Here is a 21,671-nt window from a genome sequence, read left to right on the forward strand (position 1 = left end):
TTGAAGCACTTCCCTAAAAAGCACATTTTTGCCATGCTGTGTGGTGCCCAATGGAAAAGCATGCAGTTTTAAAATGATGAAAATCATCAAGTGAATTGTGTCATACAATCTGTTGACCATATAATTGTTAAGGTTGACCTTATTTGATCAGGTCATATTTAAGGTGCACACCCTTGTTGAAGTATTTTTATTTTAATATTTAACAAGGCCTCAAAGAGCTCAGTCATGTAAATCTGTTGCGAGCAATTGAATGTTTCTTTTCTTCTTCATGATTTTCTTAAATATCTTTTCGTACATAGATAATTGAATACTATTGAAATTGTTTTGTACAAGCTTACAATCTTTTTTTTTGCACTTTAAATATATGACCACATATTTAATTTGACTGTATGATGAAAGTGATGTTATGAAATTCACCCTTGTCTTTTGGTTTGCATGCATTTGTGGCATTCCCCTGTCAAGGTAACATCAACATGCCTGTATGTTCCTAATATTTGTTATTGTACATTAAATGTCTATTTTACTTACTTGTATCTACAATTGTGTGATTATTTAATAAACAAAATGAAGAGTCAAGGACAGAAGGAAAATTAAACCATTTTTACTGATAATAATCGCCATGCTGCTTTTCAGCACCAAATGCCGTATAGAAGTGTAGTACCAAAGCCTACCCGAGGAGGGCGGAAATGTGCCAAACAAGCAAACCAAAGAAGAAGAGCTTTATTTACCAATCGCTAATGTTTCCGGTTTGAGCTCTATTCCATCAAAGCAAAGAAAGCAAAGAGCCTCAAAAATAGAATTTTGTCACGTTTTCCTCCAGCGAGGGTGTTGCACCACACGGGGGGCTCATGGGCAAGTCGCGGGACTTGAGCGAGTATGAGAGAGGCCTGATTGTCGGCGCCCGAAGCGCCGGTTGCAGCATTTCGCAAACTGTCAACCGGTTGGGCTTCTCCAAGACAGCCGTGTCCCGGGTCTACAAGGACTGGTGCTGCAAGAAGAAGACCTCCAGCGAACGGAGGGCTTGCGGGAGGAAACGCCTCGTCGACGAGACGGGCGAGAAGCGGATGGAGAGAGTTGTGGAGGCCAACAACCAAGCCACCATCGAGGAGATCCAGACGTTGTACAATTTCAACGTGGAGAAGCCCATCTCCATCACGACCACCCAACGGGTCTTGAAGCGACTGGGCTACACCCGAGGGTCCACCTACCGGAGCGACGCCGTGGAGAACTCGCCCTCGCATACGGACCACGTCACAGAAGCGGTCGCATGTAGGAAATGTCTGCATCCTTCTCGTCAAGACAGAGGAACCGTGACTGCTAGTGTGACTGTCCCCGTGGTTGGAGCAACCAAAGCGGGCTTAGAATGCTCGTGAGGCTCCACCTGGACCTCAAAGACCACCAGTGCCTGTGGCCATGCACTTTCTTGCACTATTCTCCATCACTAATGTTTATTTTTACACTAGAACTTTCATGCAATCACATTGTTTTGCACGTGTCTTACATTTATTTCACTGGCAGCATTATTTATATTGCTTATGCACTCATTTGTCTTCTGGAGCATTTGCAGAGTGGTTTGAGTCCCCCCACTACTAAAATATTGAACTCATACACCCCTAGCACATTTAGGACAGTATTTAAAATATATTGATTAAAAAAATGTGAGGTAACTTGAAAGAAAGCACTTTGTCCATCCACATTATGATGTGATTTTGATTTATGATTTTTTTCACGCTATTGTATTTGTTTGCAACGCGCGGTACATTTTAATAGTTTTGTTTGTGAGTAGACATTTAAAAAATACAAATACTGCCTGAAAGTAAGTCTTGACTGAATCTTGCCTCACACCCAGCCATGGATGTTAATGAAGAACATCTTTAAAGCGTTTTTAAGTTGGATATAAATAGCATACTTTGCTGCACTATTTTCTTTATGTCTAGTTTATTTGAATTGCCTTTCATTTTTTTTTAATTCACGGTTCCTCTAACACTAATAATAATAAAAATGTTTCCAAATGTGTTAAAAGGCGTTGATTACGTCAGTATCGGTGTAGTAGTACCTAAAGCTGTTGTAAGAGGGCGTCGGTGAGTCCACAGTACAACAAAGCTACACCATCAAGGAAGATAGTGAAGGTTCTTGCAAATAAAAGTGAGAGATCAGCTTACTTGCATCAAAACTAGAGTGACAAGGTGGGCAAAAGAGGACCTTACGGTGCCTCCCAGTTCAGGATTTGGACCCAGACGGCAAATGGGCAAGTCGCGGGACTTAAGCGATTTTGAGCGGGGCCTCATTGTTGGTGTCCGGAGCGCTGGCCGCAGCATCTCAGAAACGGTCAGCCAGCTGGGGTTCTCCAAGACCGCCGTGTCCCGAGTGTACAGGGACTGGTGCTCCAAAAAGAAGACCTGCAGCGAGCGGGGTCGCTGCAGGAAACCCTTCGTGGATGAGCTGGGAGAGAAGCAAATGGAGCGAGTGGTGGAGGCCAACAACCAGGCGTCCCTCACCGAGATCCAGAGGTTGTACAACTGCACCGCAGTGAAGCCCATTTCGATCAAAACTACCCAGCGGGTCTTGAAGCGGCTGGGATACACTTGGAAGACTTCCCGACGAGACTCGGCGTCCCGGACGGGCAAAGGCAAGAGGGCCTCTGACGAGGGCTCGTTGTTTCAAAAGAAGGATAAGTGGGCTTCTGATTTGACCCACAATAAGAACACTAGTCCGGAAACGAGTAATCAAGTCCAGGATTGTTTGCAAGATGGAGCCACCGTGAGTTCCATGGAGACGTTGGAGCGACCCTCACGGGATCAGGATGTTCGTCAGAACTGCGACCATCCAGACCACTGAAGAGAACTATATTATGTTACTAATCCCCCCCCACACACACACTCTACTACTGGAGATGTATTTTTACTTTAGAACATGATTTATGATTTGACAGCAGACAATAAAATATTGATCGCATGGAAAATAAAATGTGATTGATTAAATACTTGTCTACATCTCTGATGAGGGGAAAATTGTTTGACGCAAACGAAATAAACAATAGCGACACATAAATCTCCGACGTCATTAAGGATTAAAGAAAATTATTTTAAGCATGAGAAGAAATATTGGTCAATGCATGTACAACGTTTTCATTCACTTTAAAATACTTGGGAAATGTAATCCGCGAAGTTTATCTTAAAATAGTGATAATTATTTCAATATTTATCTGTGAATTGCATTGGTGGCAAGTAACAAATTGCAAATAATTGTTACTGTACTTAAGTAGCATTTCCAGGTATTTACAGTATTACATATTTTCTGATGACTCTTGTAATTGATTTTAATAGGAGCGCGTAACGCAAATCTTTGTCCTACAGCTCGCCAGAGGGCGCTCGTTCCTTTTGAATGACATTGTAGTGACGAAGTCACATGACTTCCTGAGACCGCGTGATTCAGAACCATAACAATGATCAACGTGCAAATGTAACGCTGCAATAAGCGTTTAAGTCAGTCTTAAATCATTGAAGTGCAGATATTTTAACAAATGTCACCATGATCGTTTTGACTTTTGTCCTTTTACTCGTCACTTTCCCGTGCGGAGCTCGCTACACTGCAGACTGGACGAGTCTGGACGCCCGTCCTCTGCCCTCCTGGTATGGTGAGGCAAAAGTGGGCATCTTCATCCACTGGGGAGTTTTTTCCGTACCTGGTTTTGACAGCGAGTGGTTCTGGTGGCACTGGCAAGGTCAAACACCTCCTGATCCCAAATGTGTTGCTTATATGGACAACAACTACCCGCCTGGGTTCAGCTATCCGGAATTTGCACCCGAGTTTAATGCACAGTTTTTTAAGCCGGAAGAGTGGGCGGATATATTCAATGCTTCTGGAGCAAAGTGAGGTTTTTTTTTTTTTTTTTGTGCACAAGAGGGACTCCTTGCAGTCCAGATTAATTTGATCACATTGTATTTTCAATCTAGATATGTGGTCCTGACAGCCAAACATCATGAAGGTTTTACCAACTGGGAATCTCCCAACTCTTGGAACTGGAATTCTGTCGATACCGGTCCGCACAGAGACCTCGTCGGAGACTTGGGGGAGGCTGTGCGGAACCGGTGTGTGCTCTGTGTTTCAACAAAATTCAAGACTAACTTTACAGAGTTTTATGATCCTTTAATGTGGTTGATTATTTCCATATTTAGGTCGCTGCACTTTGGACTCTACAATTCCCTTTACGAATGGTTCAACCCTCTTTACCTGAAGGACAAGCAGAATGGATTCCAAACTCAGGAATTTGTGCTTCACAAATTATTACCCGAGTTGTATAATATGGTTGTGAGGTGACTTAGATCTTTCTTTTCATCTGCTATGAATGAACGCAGAGGGATTTAGTCAATTTCAGCATCCTGCTTGCAGGTACAGACCTGAGGTGATCTGGTCTGATGGAGACTGGGAAGCACCAGACACATATTGGAATTCCACGCAGTTCCTTGCCTGGCTCTACAATGATAGCCCTGTTAAAGTATGCACCGTTATCAAGCTGTAACTGCTGTTTTATATTTTATTTTTTAAATTTCTCCAACTAATGTAGTGTGTTTCTTAGGATACAGTGGTGACCAATGACAGATGGGGAGCCGGCTGTGCATGTAAACATGGAGGTTACTACAACTGTGAAGACAAATATACACCAGGTCAGCTGCCCTCGCATAAGTGGGAGAAATGCACGTCTGTGGACAAGTTATCTTGGGGTTACCGTAGGAACATGAAGATGAGTGACCTGATGGACCTGCCTACCATCATAGAGGTGATTTAATTCAAGCCAAAGAAATAATCAGTCGTAAAACTGACTTTTTTATTTGTTCGCTGCTCAGGATTTGGTTCACACTGTGGCGCTGGGGGGTAACTACCTCCTAAATGTGGGCCCCACTCCTGACGGAATGATCCCAGTTGTGTTTGAGGAGCGGCTGAGGGGAGTCGGGGCTTGGCTTGAAGTCAATGGGGAGGCTGTCTACTCCTCGGAACCTTGGAGGGTTCAGATGGAAAACAGCTCCGTGCCAGTATGGTAGGTCATTTGAGATGCTTTTGTTTGTTAAGCTCCTGCTTGATTTTTTGAGGACGGTTTGTTGGTGTTTTTAGGTATACATCCAAAGGGGACAGCATTTATGCCATCTTGACGAGAAAGCCCCCCAAGCCCACTGTGCAGCTTTTGGAACCCAAAACATCAGCCAACACCAAGGTATTATATTAAAGTCCGCCACGTTCAAGATTTGACAAGAAGCCTTTTTTTAAATCGCTCATTGTTGACTGTCAACCAGGTGACGTTGTTGGGGAACCCGGTGCCTTTATCTTGGTCACCTATCAAACCAAATGCCGGCCTTACGATTGTTTTACCTGAACTCTGCGACACGGCAGGAAAAGCCTGGACCCTCAAACTTGATGGTGTCAAGTGAACGTTCAACATTGCAAGGTACAACCTTTAAAATGTACAGATTTAAAAATACATTTTATCCTTGGCTCTACTTTACAAATAATAATTTAATAATATATTTTTTTGTCTTGATGCATGTTAACAAATCACCCCCACCCCCCCAAAAAAAGAATGCAGTTTTGTTTCCCCCTTTACTAGAAACACAAAAACATAAAAGCCATCCAAAAAGCCATTTTGTTATTTGTCTGTACTTTACATTACAAATAATAATTTAATAATAATGTGTGCCTTGTTGCATGGTTACAAATCCCCCCCTCCCTTAAAAAAAAAAAAAAAAAGAATGCAATTGTTTTCCCCCTTTACTAGAAACACAAATACATCCAAAAAGCCATATTTTATGTTTGGCTCTACCTTACAAATAATAATTTAATAATAATTTTTGCCTTGGTTCATGTTAACACCCCCCCCCCCCCCCAAAAAAAAGAAATGCAGTTTTCCCCCTTTACTAGAAACACAAAAACATTAAAGCCATTCAAAAAGCCATTTTATGTTTGACTCCACATTACAAATATTAATTTAATAATAATTTTTGCCTTGTTGCATATTAACAAATCACCCCCCCCTTAAAAAATAATAATAATGCAATTTTGTTTCCCCTTTTACTAGACAGACAAAAACATTAAATAAAGACAAAGGAGACACAAGAGCCTTGTTTAACTGGCTAAAATAGCTTTATAGTAATCATCATATTAATAGTAATAATATTAGCCTTTAGAAAATGTTTTGACCGCGTTACATTCTGTGTTGAGGGGTAAACCACGTCACAGTGTGCCATCTCTCTGGGGCTTTCAGACGTGCTCCTTGAACACATCTAGAGCCATGAATTTTTTTTTCCTTTTTTACAATAAATAATACAAAATGGTATGTACACAATGAGACCCACAACACAACAAACAGAACCATGAACCCCGACCAAGTCACCGTGGTGATTCTCAAGCATGCATCTTCTCTCGCCATCTTCTCTCAGACATTTATATCTTAATGGTATTGCTATATGTGCTAGTCATTTCTTTTCAAATGACAACAACAACAAAAAGAATGTTTCTATGTACACTATGTTGTCTTGGCACTGTATGACAACAGAAGAATAGGAAAAAAAAAAACCCCGTCCGGCGTTTCGGGGCGACACGATGGAACGAGGGCAGAGGACATTTTTCGCTTTTGCTACATTATATAGTGGACTAACATCGGGAAGCTCCGCCTTTAAATTCACAAGAGGACGCAGTCATGTTTGACTCGTCCCTCTTTTGTGATCTCCTGGTGGGCGTGTCCGTCGTCGATCCCAGAGAGAAAATACAGTTTGTCGTCCCAGAGTTCTTGTCCCTTTTGTTGTCCATCATCCTAGCAGCGCTTTTTAAGACATGTCCTAACACATTAAACTAGTTATTGTACACAAGACTCACGCCTCGTTATATAGAATAATAAGTTCAGAAGAATGACAGCGGTGGTTATTGTTACCCCCCGCTCTTTTCAATGGCGATAACCACACTACAACTAATAATCATATTGTAGTAACAATATATGTGATATTGAGTAGAGCAATGTCCGTTGGCAACACGTATTTACATTTTTTTTTGTAAACAAAAGAGTGGCAGGGTGTTAGTGTGATCGTTTTGTTCCAACGTTACAGTGTTGATAATATCTCAGTGCTAAAGGCACATTGGAGTTTCAGTTACATGTCTCTTGGCTGCTCTGTGGATTAGAACACAATGATGCTTGCGTGTCCCAATTGTGCAATCAATACAAGAATGAGGAACCTAAACTAAAAGGCAATTTTGGGGTAGCGATTATTTGTTAGCAATGCTTCATCTGTGAGCCCAGTTTTGAAATTTGGTTGGCATTAGAATGACAATTTTCAAAACAGTATTCAAGTATTAAGTCAATTTTGGAGGAAATTAAAGGATATTAAGATATAATCTAAAAAATATGTTATAAATGAATATAAGGACAACAAAGTAAATTGAAATCAGCACACCCTTAAAAAAAAAACGTCTTACCAATCAGAGCAGCCTCTTAGAAATGTCCACCTAAAACTCAAATCTGCAAGACCCCTCGGGTTCACCAGATGCAGTCTTCCCTCTTGTTGCGCCTACTCTGGCGCTCTCCCGGTACCATAATTTTAAAAAGCACTCCCTTGTGTTTTGTTCCTTTTTTTTTTTTTTTGAACGGTTGTGTCAGTGAATAGAGAATCCCCTGAGGACAGAGGCCCGGCCGGGTCACAAAGGCTGAGGTACTCGGGGGTTGTTCGTCTGGCTCTGAATGTTTTGCATGTTTCAGAAGAGGTGACAGGTGTTTTGTGGCATCCAGTCAGTCTGGTGACTCGTGTGTTGCTGCGTGATATTTATAGCGAGGGTCCTTGCACTCAGAGTGGAATAGGCGACATAAAAAAAATAAAATAAATAAAAATAAAAAAATGCAAAGCTATACTTGAGTCACTCAACTCCGCCACTTGAGAATTGAAGAAGTTGCTACTGTGGATAAATACTTGTTGAATCCTCGCCATGAAAAGACCAGTCAGGAGTCCTTCACAGTGCAGTAAGAGTATACAAAAAAAAAAAAAAAGCAGGTCTTTGTGCTTTGTTTGATGAGCCACTCCGATGTTGTCGACTTAACGTCCCGCTTTTTGCCACCAAAATTAAGCATTTCTGTACAAAGATTTTTAAAGCTACAAAATGAGCTCCCGTCGGCAGGCTAATTCATCTCTTTCAAAACATGCAGTGCCAACAAAGTATTCCAGAAAGAGTCCAAGTGAAGGATCGGAAATTTCTCTCTGAAGGTAATCTCAGAAATTCTATGTACACACCGCACGTAACGTTACACGCTGTAAACTTGAACAGTAACCACCACGCATAGCTGGGTAGGCACATGTCGTTGGTTCTAAAGCGGAAATAAGACGAGAGAGTATATGTCATTGAAGCTCCAAAGGATTTGACTTGGCAACTAACATATATATAGATATATATTTTACCCTGTGAACCTGACTCAGCACTCAGAAAATATTTTCACATGTGCCACACAGCAGTAACATCACACAAGTCTATGTAATAATAATAATTAATAATAATACAGTGGTATTTCACATTTTGATATAGGCCTTTGTGTACACTGTACTCAATAGTCTCTATCTATAAATGTAGATTATATTATAAAATATACATCTCCCGTTCAAATATTTGCCAGATTCCATTGCCATATTAGGAGAAAAGAAAATCATGCGAATGGCTGAATTTCCATCATTTCTCTCGCCGCATTCACATAAAGCCTTGTACAAAACGTCCATATAAAATATTGAAATGAAAAATGTGTTGCAGTTGTTTCTTTTCTTTTTTTTTTATGTGGGTGAACACAATTATTAAAAGTCATGCTACAGTGCTGCGCTTCCTACTCAAGATCCATAAATCGAATTCACTCACAAGTAGTTGTGAGTTTTCATCTTCCGCTTTCATCCACCGTAATTGAGATATGTCATTTTTGCTTTTAGTTGAGTCAATATTTGCCAAGAGCTACTACGTTGGGTGGCGGAAAAACAATATATTCCGTTATCGGTTCGTGTCATAAGGGCATCTTATTAAATTCTAACTACATACTGCTGTTAGATCCTAAATTGACCACTTAGTGGTGCTATAATCTCACATTTGAATGGACCCCCACCCCCCGCTTATCTCAGTGGAGTCCTGAGAGGCCACTTCAGCCATTCAAACTTAACTATTTTTATCCTCTCTTGCTGTCAGGGTCTGATGCTACCCTGCAATTGCTTCATTTGGCAAAAATGAGTGTGCACAGGGTAGCAAGTGTTCATTCAGGAAAACCTCACGATGAACGTTCAATGAGGTGTGGGCCAAAACCAGAAATCATAGTTTTATCAAATGTTTTTAAATATTGCAAGTCTTAAGTAGCATATTTGTTGTTGTTTTTTCCAAGTGTGTTCCAATTGCTCTTTTGCATGAATGCATTTGATGATAAAGCAAATAAAAAATAACAGGAAGTGCTTTGTGATCTGGTTCTAAGAAGATGGTGGCTGCTTAGTATAATAAGAGCGAATCATGTTTCGTTTTCCGTACTGGCAGTGTCAGTGAAGAGAATGGATACATGTAGCTGGGAATGGAACACCCCACGAATGGAGAGTGTTTTCCCCTTCAGGGGTGGCAACAGGAATTCAAAAATGTGAAGTCTCATCATCTCCTGTCGTCGAGGTTTTGTGCCTGTTGAGCCCTTTTATTTTTCAGTGAACATGACCGGGCATGCTACCAACTAGTGCCAGAGCCTCAGCAAATCACCATTGCGAGAAAAAAAGTTTCTTGTCGTCAGCCCCAAAATAAAATAAAATGAAATAAATAAGTAAATAAATAAACAAATAAATAAATAAAATAGTCTTGATGTGGAAAAAAGGCGATAATTTATATCTGCTAGCTCCTCTGCTTTTTTGTTTTGTTTTAGGCCTCTGTGTCAGTAATATGTGCAATTTTCAAGACACGCAAGTGGCTATTACTGCTTGAGAACTGAATTAAGAGTAATGGGAAAGTGTATTTATGGAAATGCTCTAGTCTAGGAGGAAGCGGAGTATTTAGTTATGACCTGGAGATAATCCAGATCTGCCAAGGACTTGGTTGCTGGTCAGGGTGACGTGGCTCAGGGGGATTTCAGAGTCGAGTCTGGGCTTCGGGAATGTAGATCTCGATACTGTCTGCGCTCTCTGTGGCCGAATTCTGCCTGAAGGAGGCGGTACGCTTGGTTTGCAGCAGCCTCCTTCTCGCTTCTGTCCTCTGACGTTCAACGAGGTCCAGGGACTTCTCCCTCATTGGTAGGGTGTGCCCCCCTACGCGAGGTACCACCAGGCCCCCTGACGCGCCTCCGCCGCCTCCATCCGCGACGCTATCCGCACGGAGGCTGCCACTCACCCCGCCAGCTGGCTTCTTTGGTAAGGGAGGAGGAAGCTTCTTATCCTCCTATAGCCCAACGAAGATGATAATGGGTGTGGATACATCGTTTGGTTTGGTTGTGTGAGAGATGGATTGAAAGAATTCAGGTAGTGCATTCATTGGGTAAAGAAAAGGAACAATGTGGGAAGAACATGAATGGTCAATGACAATGTGAAGGAAAAAGAGGAAAAGAGAAACAATGGTTAGTTCTGTCAGGATGAGGTGGAATTTAGTGAATGAGCACCTGGAATGTTCTAGAGAAGATGTCCTCCTGTTATATAGACTACATTTGGTACTCAGTTCAGTTCTCATTGTGATTTTGCATTCTCGCAGTATGCGGCGGGATTGAGGACATCTGCGGTAGTCTTCGCCACATAGCCAGTTTAGCTCTGGGGGAGAACTGAAGGGAACCCATGGTTGTTTGGCTCACCTTCTTTTCAGAGGGGAGTTTCCAGCCAGACTCTTTGAGCCTCTGGAGATCTTGAAACTTGACCCGGATGTCTTCTATGTTGAGCTGAAGTAGGTCCCACAAGCCTGCTAGGTCCTGAGAGGTGGGCTGGGGGTAACAAGATGGGTCCTGGGGTGGGTGAGGAGACAAGATACATGTTAAATGGATTAAATATTTACGCAAGACGTAAACATCAGCAAGTCTCGAAGCATACGTTCAACCAAACCCATCAAATATTAATTCCGGATGGAAGAAATCATTGATGGCATCACTAGATAAAGCGTACTGCTCAATTGTTCTGCAAGTATCAAGTGACGACTTTTGTTTTTGAAGAAAGACCACCCTCAAAAAGTTTTCTATAAGAAGAATTATGATGTGAATCAGAAGACTACTTCTTGTGTTCAACCACCGCCGTAATATTTTAGTCATGACTTCTCATGCAATCACACAAACTCACCACATTTTGTTGGCAGAGGCGGAAGAACTGCTGAACCTTCTGAGACATGAGCATCTGTGCACTGCCAACTGCGTTGCGAATCAACTCTAGAACTGGAAATAGTTGGGGAAAAAACAAAAGAAGTTGAAGACAGAAATTGTTTATTGCACTGATCTCAAAAGCAACCCCCCCTCCTTTGCAAACTCACTCTCCTCAGGGAGTTCATTCTCCTCCGCCTCTCCCTCCATGTTCTGGCACCAGCCCTCCATCCTCTCCACTTCCGTCTGCAGAAGGCGCAAGAAAAATTCGCCGTCCCTCATGCAGGGGGAGGCTCGACCCGAGTCGGGCAGGCTGCGGGGACCCTCCAAGGAGGGTGTCCCAGCCCACGCTCGCTCTGATTTGAGGGGGAGTGGCGAGTGAGAACGAGGAGGAAGGTGCTGATGCTGGTGCGACCGTGGGTCTCCTGGACAAGCTTCTGTGGTGTAGCCACTCTGGATAAAGTCCTGAAACGATGACACCAATAAGGAACCGTTTTCGGACGATCCCATGAAGCCCCTCAAATGACCATTGGGGTGACCTCATTTGGCCAAACGGCCACATACCTCTCGATAGGCCCATTGTCCCTGTGTATGGACGGTGCGGTGGCATTCCGCGTATTGGCCAGCTGACTCCGGTTCCGATGAATGGCGTTGGAAGGAGCAACCAAACTGGAGACTCTTATCCTGCGTTGGCACGGCAACGCTGAGCCCCGGGAAGCCCTCGGGGTCCAGGTCGGCCTGCACGCTCGCTGTCACGCTGTTGGAGCGCTTGAAACGGGCCCGCCTGTGACACGGGAAGTCACAGCAAGCCCAAAAGCTATCCGTTACGCACTGCCATCGCACGACTCCATTTCTTTGCTTATCCCTTCTGGGTAATTTATGCGGTGAGCATCACACTGCAACTCAATACGACTTTCTCACTAAGTCCTGTTAAATCATCTGGCATATGACAAACGAGTCAACGGATGTTGTCATAGAATTTACATTTCCCTTTCTCGTCCATGCTGTGTGACAGTTTGAGGTGTGACACTCAATGACAATGGGACACCGCTCAGTCTCTAGTGTGAAATGCTGCTTATGTGTGAATCTGACCAAAGGCTTCGAGGCCAAGGCACACACGAAACCATAACAGTAGGGGTGCACGCTAATGGTTGGAAAAACCGAAAGGTGTTACAGACTTCACGCTGTGACGTCTGATGAAATGTAAAATAGAATCTTTTGGCAAAATCAACCAAAGGTGTTTGCGCTGTTGGGGGTCCTGACGAAATTAAAGGCTTTTGTAAATTATGATGAATACGTATTTTGGGGACTAAATATAGTTGAGTACATTTTTAGTTTGCACTTATTTAAATGTCACGTATAAGCAGTCGGTAAGAATAATTGAATATTACCTTTTATCATCTTCCACCTGTACTCCAATCGAATGAACCTCTGTCAGGGCTTTGCCATCAGCATCTGAATCTGATAGAGTCTCTGAACTGTCCACCTGGAATAAAGAAGAAAGACCAATTCACTCTCCGCTACCCCTTTATGTAAAACCCTTCACCTTATCTAATTTTTTTGTAGTTATGTTTGTATTGCAGTTATTGCCCAATCAGAATCGAACCATGTTATATACTTTAGTTGACTGACGATAAGTTGTTCGTTTGTAATATCGCGTATATTGACATGGCGTGATGATGATATAGAAGACAGGACACCATCGAAGGCCCAGGTGTTTTGTGATCACGTGGTATGCTAATGAAAAATATGTTCTAAAAAAAGGTCGGATATGAGTCAGCCAAAAATGTGTGCTCGGTATGCATCATAAGTAAATTCCGATCTGGGAATGACAAACACAGCTGCCAAGCCAGACGCCGATCTAATCACTCATCTCGTTTCTCTCTTGGCAAGAAAGCAACAGAATGTTTCCCTATCGTCTGAGGTCATTGTATTTGGAGAGTACTGTCATGCATGTTTGTAATAATTCAGTGGAGTTAGTTACCTAATCCACTGATAAATGAGATTTTTTTTTGTAATTGTGAGTCCCCCATAAAAATACTTCAGCCGATATAAAATGTTTTACAACGGTTTCTCTTTCTTAAATATACCGGTGTTGCCGGTAATACACAATCATGAAGACATATTTGTTCCTCACCTGCACAGCGATAGACGGCCTCCACTTCCTTCCACTGCATACATCATCCTGCCCTCCAGCTTTACTCAAAACAATGCTGTTCTGCGGCAGAGAGACCGACTTCCCCAGGCTCCCCGCAACCCGACTTTCCCTCTCCCTGGCAGGCCTCGGTGGTCCCTCTAGCAAACTATCAGCCGAGCTGCTGTGTTTGGCCCGCACGCCAACCCCTGGACCTCCTCCATAGGGCACCATTTCCCGCGAGCCCCTGATCCCTCCATCCAGGCTCTCTGCTGAGTTACTGTGCTGCCGGGATCGCCCCGGGCCTGTGGCGGTGTAGTAGCCAACTCTGGAAGAGCGTCCCGAAGGTCCGTCGGCGCAGCCCAGGTCCACCGAGTTACTGTGCAGTTTGGGTCGCCCGTGGCTGCTCTGGTAGTAAGCGTCCTGGGTGGACTCGGTGCTGCTCTGGGCTCTCACTGATAGCGAAGACTTGGACATGCGAGGTGGAAGTGGGGGAGGAGCACCTTTGCGATAAGGAAAGACTGAAGTGTCAGAGAAGTGGGAGAGAGGGAGACAGAGGCATAGTTGGGTTGTTGATAGAAAAAGGGGGCAGGGATGGGTACTTACAAAAGGGACAGACTAGAAGAATTAGGGGACGGAAACGGAGTATTGAGGATTTGAAGGGCGATAAATTAGAGGGAGGGAAAAATCCGTGAGAAATGACTCAGAAAGATGAGTGCTGTGAATAAATAAACCTTTTTTCGCACGATTCTAAATGATATGCAAGACTTGACTCTTCCCATGAGCAAACTCAAGGCTTTAGAAGAAGCAATTTCCTTGGAGATATTAAAATGAAGCCCTCCAACCTTCCCTTGCCCTCCCTTCCGTCGTATTCACCTTAACGGCTTGGTTGAACAGATGCACTCAAATCTGATGAGCGTGCATGGTTGTAAGCAAAGATTGTATTTTGTTTGTCAGGTGACGGAGATGATTTTTGACAGTGCACAGGCTTTCATTTATCTTGTCAGATTTGCTTGGCTTAACTTGGGATATTTGAGCGTTGCAAATGAGATTGCATTGACGAATTGCAATGGGAAACTGAGTTACGACCGTAACCCAAAGATTACTGCCCTTAAATAAGTATTTACACCCAACCATCATCGGAAGAATCCTCCTGTTGGAGTGAATAGCACAGAAACTTACCAGCTCCTGCCTTGATGCTTCCTTGGGGACCAGACATAGAAAATACAGAGAGACAGTCGTCGTCCTGGGAACAGCCAGCCTGGATGGCGCGGACATAGCTATGGCTACGCGTGCGGAACACCCCTGGGAGATCCAGAGCTTCGACCGCTTGGGACTCCACTTCCCCGAACATGGTCTCGCACACGGCCTCAAACTGTCTGTCCAGGGTGTCTCCCAACTGAAGCAGAGATCTGAATAAGTCAATGCTTCAATAGAGCATGTTCTCAAAATCATCGACACGGTCAGTCACTGTTACCTGCGAGCTGGTCAGCGAGCGAGTGTAACTACGTGAGCGCGCATGGGACTTGGGTGTCGTCCGACTGTTCGGATAGGAGTCCGTACACTGCTTACATGAATACCTAAAGTCAAACACAGCCGACTCGTGAGTCATTCCAGAATTAGAGGACATGGAGATAGTTTATGCAATATAATCTTTGGATTTATTACGGAATCTTGCTGACAAAATCCTCAGCCTATTATCGTGATGATCCTCAACGTTATCGAAACACGACAGACCCATTAAATGTCACAGACAAATGGCAGACTGAGTTCAGCAACAACAGAGCAGCAAAAACAAACAGCAAGGCGACTAAACAGATTGCAGCGTAAATGTGCTGTGTCGGTATTATGCTAAACAGCGCTCGTATGCCGAGTTTGACCTTTGATCCATGCTGATGGATCGTCTGAAGGCATCCCTCTGAGCGATCAGGGTGGACTTGGGCGAAGCTTTCGGGCTGCTGTCTGAATCGCCGCTGTCATCATCGCCCATGGCCTTGATATAACTTCCACTGCGCATGCGGCGACACGGAATCTCACCTCCACTGTCTGTGCCGCTGTATCCTCCCCCCCAGTCTTCTGAAGGAACCTGAGATGCAATGACATTCACTTGAAAATCAATAATAGCGCTACAAAGGCTCTGAAAATACAATTGTACCTTGTGAGTAGAGTACAAGCTTGTTGACACTGAGCAAGGCGGTCTTTTTATAAGTTAAACAAAGGTCACACGAGTAATTAACAGTATTGCCTCTGTTATTGTGGTTAAAAAAACTCAACATGTAGTAGACATGCAGTTCAAAAAATATCCACCACAAGTATGACTGCACAAAAACATGCATGCCAACGTGATCTCAAGAGAATTTAGTAGAAAATGTAATCAGAGTTTATCATCATACCATGTTGGGAACATCACGATTCCTGAAGGAAAATGAAACGAGTAGCACGTCAACTGATTACCTGAGTACCTCTTTGGATTTTATGACATCCCACTAAATTCCTTTGTGATCAAGCGGCACATGTACCCAAGCGAAAGAGAGAGAAAGCGACCAAGAGAGACTGCGACACAGCGACTTACAGAAAGAGAGAAACTCTGACAGCTGGATAAACACTTGACGCGCGAGAAAGAAAAAAAAAAAAAAGAGGAAGCATCAGTCGCAAGCTGACTGCAACAAAGAAAGGCAGGTAGCCAAGCAGAGCGAAAGACGGACACAAATGTAGAGAGACAAGACAGAAGGAGGTGGCTCATGCCCGGACAGACGTACGAGGTGATGAAAGAGGAGAAAGTGAGAAACAAAGAACAGAAAGGATGAATAACAGGTGGAGAAGACGGATGAGAATCTGATGAGAAAACAAACGCAGAGGACAATAACAAGACACACAAAAAAAATGATAAACAATAAAAGGTACACATACAATTCAGCGCTGTAGCTTTGGCCTACCCCTGAGTGTCTATTTTTAAAGTGTTCCGTTCAAATATGTTTGGGGGTCTAGTCTGCCAACCCCCTCTGGTCTTTCACTATCGCTTCCATTTTCTCATCATGCTCTTCTCTTTATTCCGTTATGTCCCAGTAGCAGCCATCACTCTATCTCTTCCCCTCAGTTTTGATTCTTATCTCGGCACTCGTATATTTCCCTCCATCAATGTACCTGACACTTTATATTCGTCTTTGTGTCGCTCTTTCTTTATATAATGTCGTTTTTGTCATTCCTTATTGCCAGATCCAGATAAGAATAGAGGAACTTAGGGCATTGTTAAAGGCAGGAGGCAAACGTTTTGGAATGTGTATTTGACTGAATTACCAGAATTGACAATCAAAACATATATCACTGTTTTTACATAATGAATCAGCTCATATTCCTAAAAATATTTCGCCTCATTCACAGTTCCATACGCTCACCTGTAGATAATGCAGAGTCCTCTCCTTCAGTTTGTTTTCAATTGGCACCAGAGCTTTGTCATAGCCTCCACCTCCGCCCCGAGAAGGGTATACCTCCCTGGCTTGACTGACTGTCATGGCAGACCACGTGCTCCTTTTTAAGGAGTGACCAGGGTGACCTGTGTGACCGTGGTGTCCACCTCCATCGCTTCCGGCCAGCGCAATGGTGGTACATGCCATGCATTCCGCAGGGCCTTGCCCATCGCCTCGCTCCTTGGGCCGCTTCATGGTGAGCTCCTGAATGGCTGCATCCAGGCTCTCGTGCCCGCTGGGGTAACCTCTCCTGCCGCCACTCACCAGGAAGCTGCTGTCGGAATCCAGGTTGTCATCGGAGCTCCACCAACCGGCTGTCCGGCTGCGGTGTCGTCTGCCTGACTCGTGCCGAGAGTCCCCGCTCTTACTGCGTTCTCGAGACTTGTTCCTCCGAGCGGACCGAGACTGGTGGCCGGAGTACTGACCCCCACTGTCTTCCCCTCCACTCCTGTGACCCCCTCCTCTCTCACCTCGATAGTCCCCGCCTCCTCTTGTGCCATTGTATTCCCGTTTGGAAGGGGCCTCCAAGGAATGGGACTTGGCAAAGAGACGTTGCACCGAGTTTACCAGGTGGCGGATACGTGAGGGACTCTCACTGCGCTGTTCGGCACCTCCGCTAGTGGACCGCTGATACTGAAGTGTGTGGAAGCCATCGGGGTGGAATGGTACCTGCTTATCAAACTGATCCACGAGGTTCGGAGGGATGCGGTGCATCTTAGCTCCATGACCCGACGACAAGCATTCCTCACACGACTCAAACGACTGCAGAGGCGGATGCTGGCTGGGGTGCGAGCGAGGGAAGGTACCCCCACCTGAGTGGCTGTGAGAATGGGAATGGGAGTGGGAATGGTGTCTCTCCAGCGCCAAAGCCTCAGCCGGACCCCCTGGTGGGTAGTAGTGGCCGTCGTTATGCCCGTGATAATAGTCTCTCCCTGGGCCATCGCAGTCCTCAGGCGGACAGTGACAGGAGCCTCCTCCGCCACCACCAGAGGAATGCTGGGACAAGCTACGGCTGACATGGTACCCTTTCATATGCACCGGGGCGTGGTGGGCCGTCCGGGCAGAAAGGGGGCGCTGTGGGCGTGACAGGGCTGCTAAAGTCTCACCTGCAGGCACACAAAGACAATAGTCAAGTATGAAACAGAAAAAAAATGTTAGTTGGGTGGGAAATTACGTTCCAGAAAAATAAACAAATGCATTGCGCATGGTGATCATCCATCCAAAAGACTCCACCAAGCAACCATAGGCAGTTCTTCTTCTCATTTATCTCAATGGCTGCCAGGCTGATGAATCAAGTTTTTCTTCTTTGCTCTCTGCCTCAGCACCTTCCCATTCTTACGTCCTTCCTCTTTTCTTTATTGTTATATTCATCAGCACTGCACTCCAGCGTTGTCTGCCTCATTTCTCCCTCCGTGCCCACCGGGGGTCTTGACACATTTACACCTACATGATTTACAGCAGAGGCAAACAGCATGTTTATTGATCAGCTGCACCCTGCTGAGGCGACAAATGCGGATCTGTTTTACTTCCCATCATTTTTTTTCCCCTCTTCAGTCTGTTATAGGCTTCATTTTACTGTCCTTGCAATTAACTGGGCTATCATGTTGGAAAAACAAAACTGCAGGAAGTGAAATCAATAAATGTAAACAAGCTGCGGCTACAACATGACTCAACTTTTTTCCGCATCAGTGGATGCTGTGAGGAAAAATTCTTTCATTGCTTCGAAGTCGAATGATTGCGTTCAAGTTTGGAGGTTTCCCAGCAGTGGTCATGAAATGCTCAACAAACAGTGATTAAATTCCAAATGGAATCCAATAGATTTTATTGACTGGACTTGATATAATCACCTTTCTATTTACCACTGTCCTCCCTAACTCGCGCACACTTGCATCATTTTCAAGAGTGGTTAGAGTTAAATTGGTTCAGCAGCGTGAGACTCATACTCGTGCACACGCGAGAGATAATCATCCAGTATAGAGTGGGGCCCGGTGGTCTTGATTTGCTAAATGAGAGGTGTCACTAAGAAGGTTAATCCTCATTTAAACGTGGAGAGAGAGAGATAGCGACTGACCTGTTTGTATTCAGCTCAATGGAGAAAAGCAGATGGACCAGACCAAAAATACTTTTTCGAGTTCTAATTGGCACTGTGCCTTATTTGCGGATGTTCCTCTATGATTAGATGACAAGTGCGCAGTGCCGTTCTGCCTGAAGAAGTAAATTAAACCATGTTGTGTTCGTCAAGAAGTCTGTGGCTTTATAACAAACTGCCAATCATTGCGAAACACAAAACGGTGAAGACAAAGCTGCGATTCCCATCATTTCTTTCTCGCCACATGGTACCTGTTCCTTTGTCTTTCCTACTGACCTACTTCCATTCATCCTTGATCGCCCACTCCACACTTCTCTCATTTATATGCCCATTTGCCCAAATGCTTGATTGCATTCTGGACAACTTGATCTGGCATCAAGCTCCCTCAATATCGACAATCGTCTACTTTGAGGAATATATGTCCGATTGCTTGCAGCATACTACCAACATCTTACCCAGTCTTGGCATGTACTAACTCGAGCCGAAGTGCTCTAAGGAAGAAGAACGCCGTGGATGCATGTCCAATCCATCCACGATGCAGCTTTATTGGTCCTCGCCTTGTATTTAAAGTAACATCTACTGTTGGGAGTCAACAACACGCTGACATGCCGCTGATGTTTAACACTGCTTAACATCAACCTGACTGTTGCGGAGGCTTTACTCTGGAGCTCTTATTATTAAATATTCATGCCATCATGCCAGCTCCTCTGACCCACTTTGCTAACAGCTGAATCTGCCCTCTCTTTGCTATCTTCAGGTCAAGGGGTGCTTCACATCACTGATGTACGGTACTATAACTTCAAGACCTTGACTACCCTATTTATTTCTTCCACCCTCTAGTGAGTAGTGGTCACTCTGAAAGTGTCAGGCGGAAACCTTGAGGACCCGTCGACGTATCCTTGGGAAAGATACTGAAGGCCTAATTGCTGCGAGTGAAGGACTGGGTGGAAATTGTTGAATGATCTAAGCGGGGTTGTCAGACTATTCAAGCGGACATAGAGGCAGACTATAACCTGAATAGCATGCGGGCGCTAGCTCACCATAACTATACTTTTACTCGAAATGGCCCGAAGCTAATTTGTTTTATTGTTGTACTGTTGTTCATTTATTCATTTATTTTTTAAAGAAGACAATAGCGGATAGTCGCAAGCCAGGCCTTCATTAAAATGGCTCATGCTGCATGCCAGAGAGCATTGTTGAGCTTAGTTGGACCTCACAATGGACCGTGAGCTTCCATGCTCATATCATATGTCGATATATTTGAGAGTGCGTTTTAAATAATTGCAGCCAAAGGGTTTTTCATTAGCTTGGAAGGGGAGCGTATAGGAGACTGTAGATCGTATCTCCGCATGGCCATTATGAAAAGCGTGGCAGATCTAAAATAGAATTGTCTCACCTGTCTCTGCATTTTTTTGAGGTATGAAATGGAATTCTGGGAAAGATGGCTAATGAATGAACGCGATGTAATTTTTCTCTCATACGAACACACACACACACAGATCCGGGTTGACGTGAAGATAATGGGAAACATTTGGAAAGTGAGGAGAAGCTTGTCATTTCTGTCCATACAGAGGAAAAGGTCGACAAGAGAGTAAAGTGGAGAAATGTGAAGACAGGAACGGAAGTCATGTCTTTGGCTTTTAAAAAATGCAAAGCACCTGCAAGGCGGATAAATGCTTTCATATCTATTTTAGATGAAGACTTTGTAGTTGGGGACTTTCAAAGGGAGAAATGGTAGAAGTGAAATGACGGCACTGCAGATGGTCACGTGTCGGCTCCTTGGGCTTTCCAGCCATTCTACCCAATGCAGTGGACATGAAAAATATTTCCCAAGAGCTGACAACTGAATTTTACCTTTAAGTATTTTTTTTTATGTGGAACAAAAGACTGAGAGAACTTCAAATGCAAAGCATTTTTCTTGTCAAATGAAATTGATCCACCATGAATTTCTAAACAAGTATGAACCGAACTTGGATTTTACTGTCTCATAAAATGCACAGAATACCTTTCGAGTAATCCAACCTCCATAGTGCCGTATTCATTTTTGAACCGAGGGAAACAGAGATGAGGAAAATATTCTGAAAAATGGAAGTGAGCCTTGAGGCTATTTCCTTCTGTCTTACTCTCCTCCAAGTCTTGCTCTGCTTTTTTTTCCATCTTCCCTGATTTTCCACTTCCAATTCGACACATTTTCATCAATTCTAGAGCACACATTCAAGCAAGTGTCGTTTTTCTTGCCATCGAGAAATTCAAGGAGTCACTTGATATCGATCGAGGTGCTTGAATAGATACAGTGGTGCCTTGAAAGGCAAGATAGGAGGCGTTGCTTTGACGATTTGTCCTCTATATATAGCAGAACAAATTTTCATAAAGACATATTTGTATCCTTCTAAATCTATTCCACCTGTTTTTATGCTTCACAATACATTCTTTGAGACATGAATGATCATAAATGAGCCCGTCTTGGAGATAACAGTTGTTCCACATCCCTCAAGGATGTCCAATCACAATGCGAGAAAAACGACCACCATTATTCGAATGAAATTCACCATATATCAAAATATGCGCCCTTTCATGATCATCAAACTGTTTACCGCGCAGAAAACGCCTTCGAGCGCGACTGACTGTGACTTAATGAGAAAGAAAATACCAACGCCACTTAGACGGCGCTGTTTG

The 21,671-nt window shown here is 43.9% G+C and overlaps 2 protein-coding genes across 4 annotated transcripts in view; one reads left to right on the forward strand and one right to left on the reverse strand.

Annotated features, from left to right (window-relative positions):
* The first annotated feature begins 3,396 nt into the window (after positions 1-3,396).
* The window catches only part of LOC133144224 (tissue alpha-L-fucosidase-like), a 57,549-nt gene continuing 39,274 nt past the window's right edge, over positions 3,397-21,671 (forward strand). The window contains exons 1-8 of the mRNA XM_061266774.1: positions 3,397-3,872; positions 3,957-4,091; positions 4,179-4,316; positions 4,393-4,498; positions 4,580-4,780; positions 4,848-5,038; positions 5,113-5,212; positions 5,292-5,443. Coding sequence (XP_061122758.1) covers positions 3,532-3,872; positions 3,957-4,091; positions 4,179-4,316; positions 4,393-4,498; positions 4,580-4,780; positions 4,848-5,038; positions 5,113-5,212; positions 5,292-5,426 — 1,347 coding nt within the window. The 5' untranslated portion in view covers positions 3,397-3,531 and the 3' untranslated portion in view covers positions 5,427-5,443. The remainder of the gene's footprint in view (positions 3,873-3,956; positions 4,092-4,178; positions 4,317-4,392; positions 4,499-4,579; positions 4,781-4,847; positions 5,039-5,112; positions 5,213-5,291; positions 5,444-21,671) is intronic.
* Positions 6,111-21,671, reverse strand: part of dlgap3 (discs, large (Drosophila) homolog-associated protein 3) — a 53,177-nt gene continuing 37,616 nt past the window's right edge. The window contains exons 3-13 of one of the 3 annotated variants that reach the window (XM_061266741.1): positions 16,835-18,012; positions 15,320-15,525; positions 14,917-15,019; positions 14,622-14,838; positions 13,443-13,942; positions 12,697-12,791; positions 11,870-12,089; positions 11,476-11,770; positions 11,289-11,380; positions 10,814-10,960; positions 6,111-10,410 (exon numbers count right to left, since the gene is read on the reverse strand). In XM_061266741.1, the coding sequence (XP_061122725.1) occupies positions 10,105-10,410; positions 10,814-10,960; positions 11,289-11,380; positions 11,476-11,770; positions 11,870-12,089; positions 12,697-12,791; positions 13,443-13,942; positions 14,622-14,838; positions 14,917-15,019; positions 15,320-15,525; positions 16,835-17,938 (3,285 nt within the window). In that variant the 5' untranslated portion in view covers positions 17,939-18,012 and the 3' untranslated portion in view covers positions 6,111-10,104. Of the gene's footprint in view, positions 10,411-10,813; positions 10,961-11,288; positions 11,381-11,475; positions 11,771-11,869; positions 12,090-12,696; positions 12,792-13,442; positions 13,961-14,621; positions 14,839-14,916; positions 15,020-15,319; positions 15,526-16,834; positions 21,370-21,671 lie in introns of those variants that run through there. The other 2 variants (XM_061266739.1, XM_061266740.1) reach the window with 2 other exon arrangements.

This window comes from Syngnathus typhle, linkage group LG20, assembly GCF_033458585.1.
Source record: "Syngnathus typhle isolate RoL2023-S1 ecotype Sweden linkage group LG20, RoL_Styp_1.0, whole genome shotgun sequence".
In the NCBI taxonomy this organism is placed as follows: domain Eukaryota; kingdom Metazoa; phylum Chordata; class Actinopteri; order Syngnathiformes; family Syngnathidae; genus Syngnathus; species Syngnathus typhle.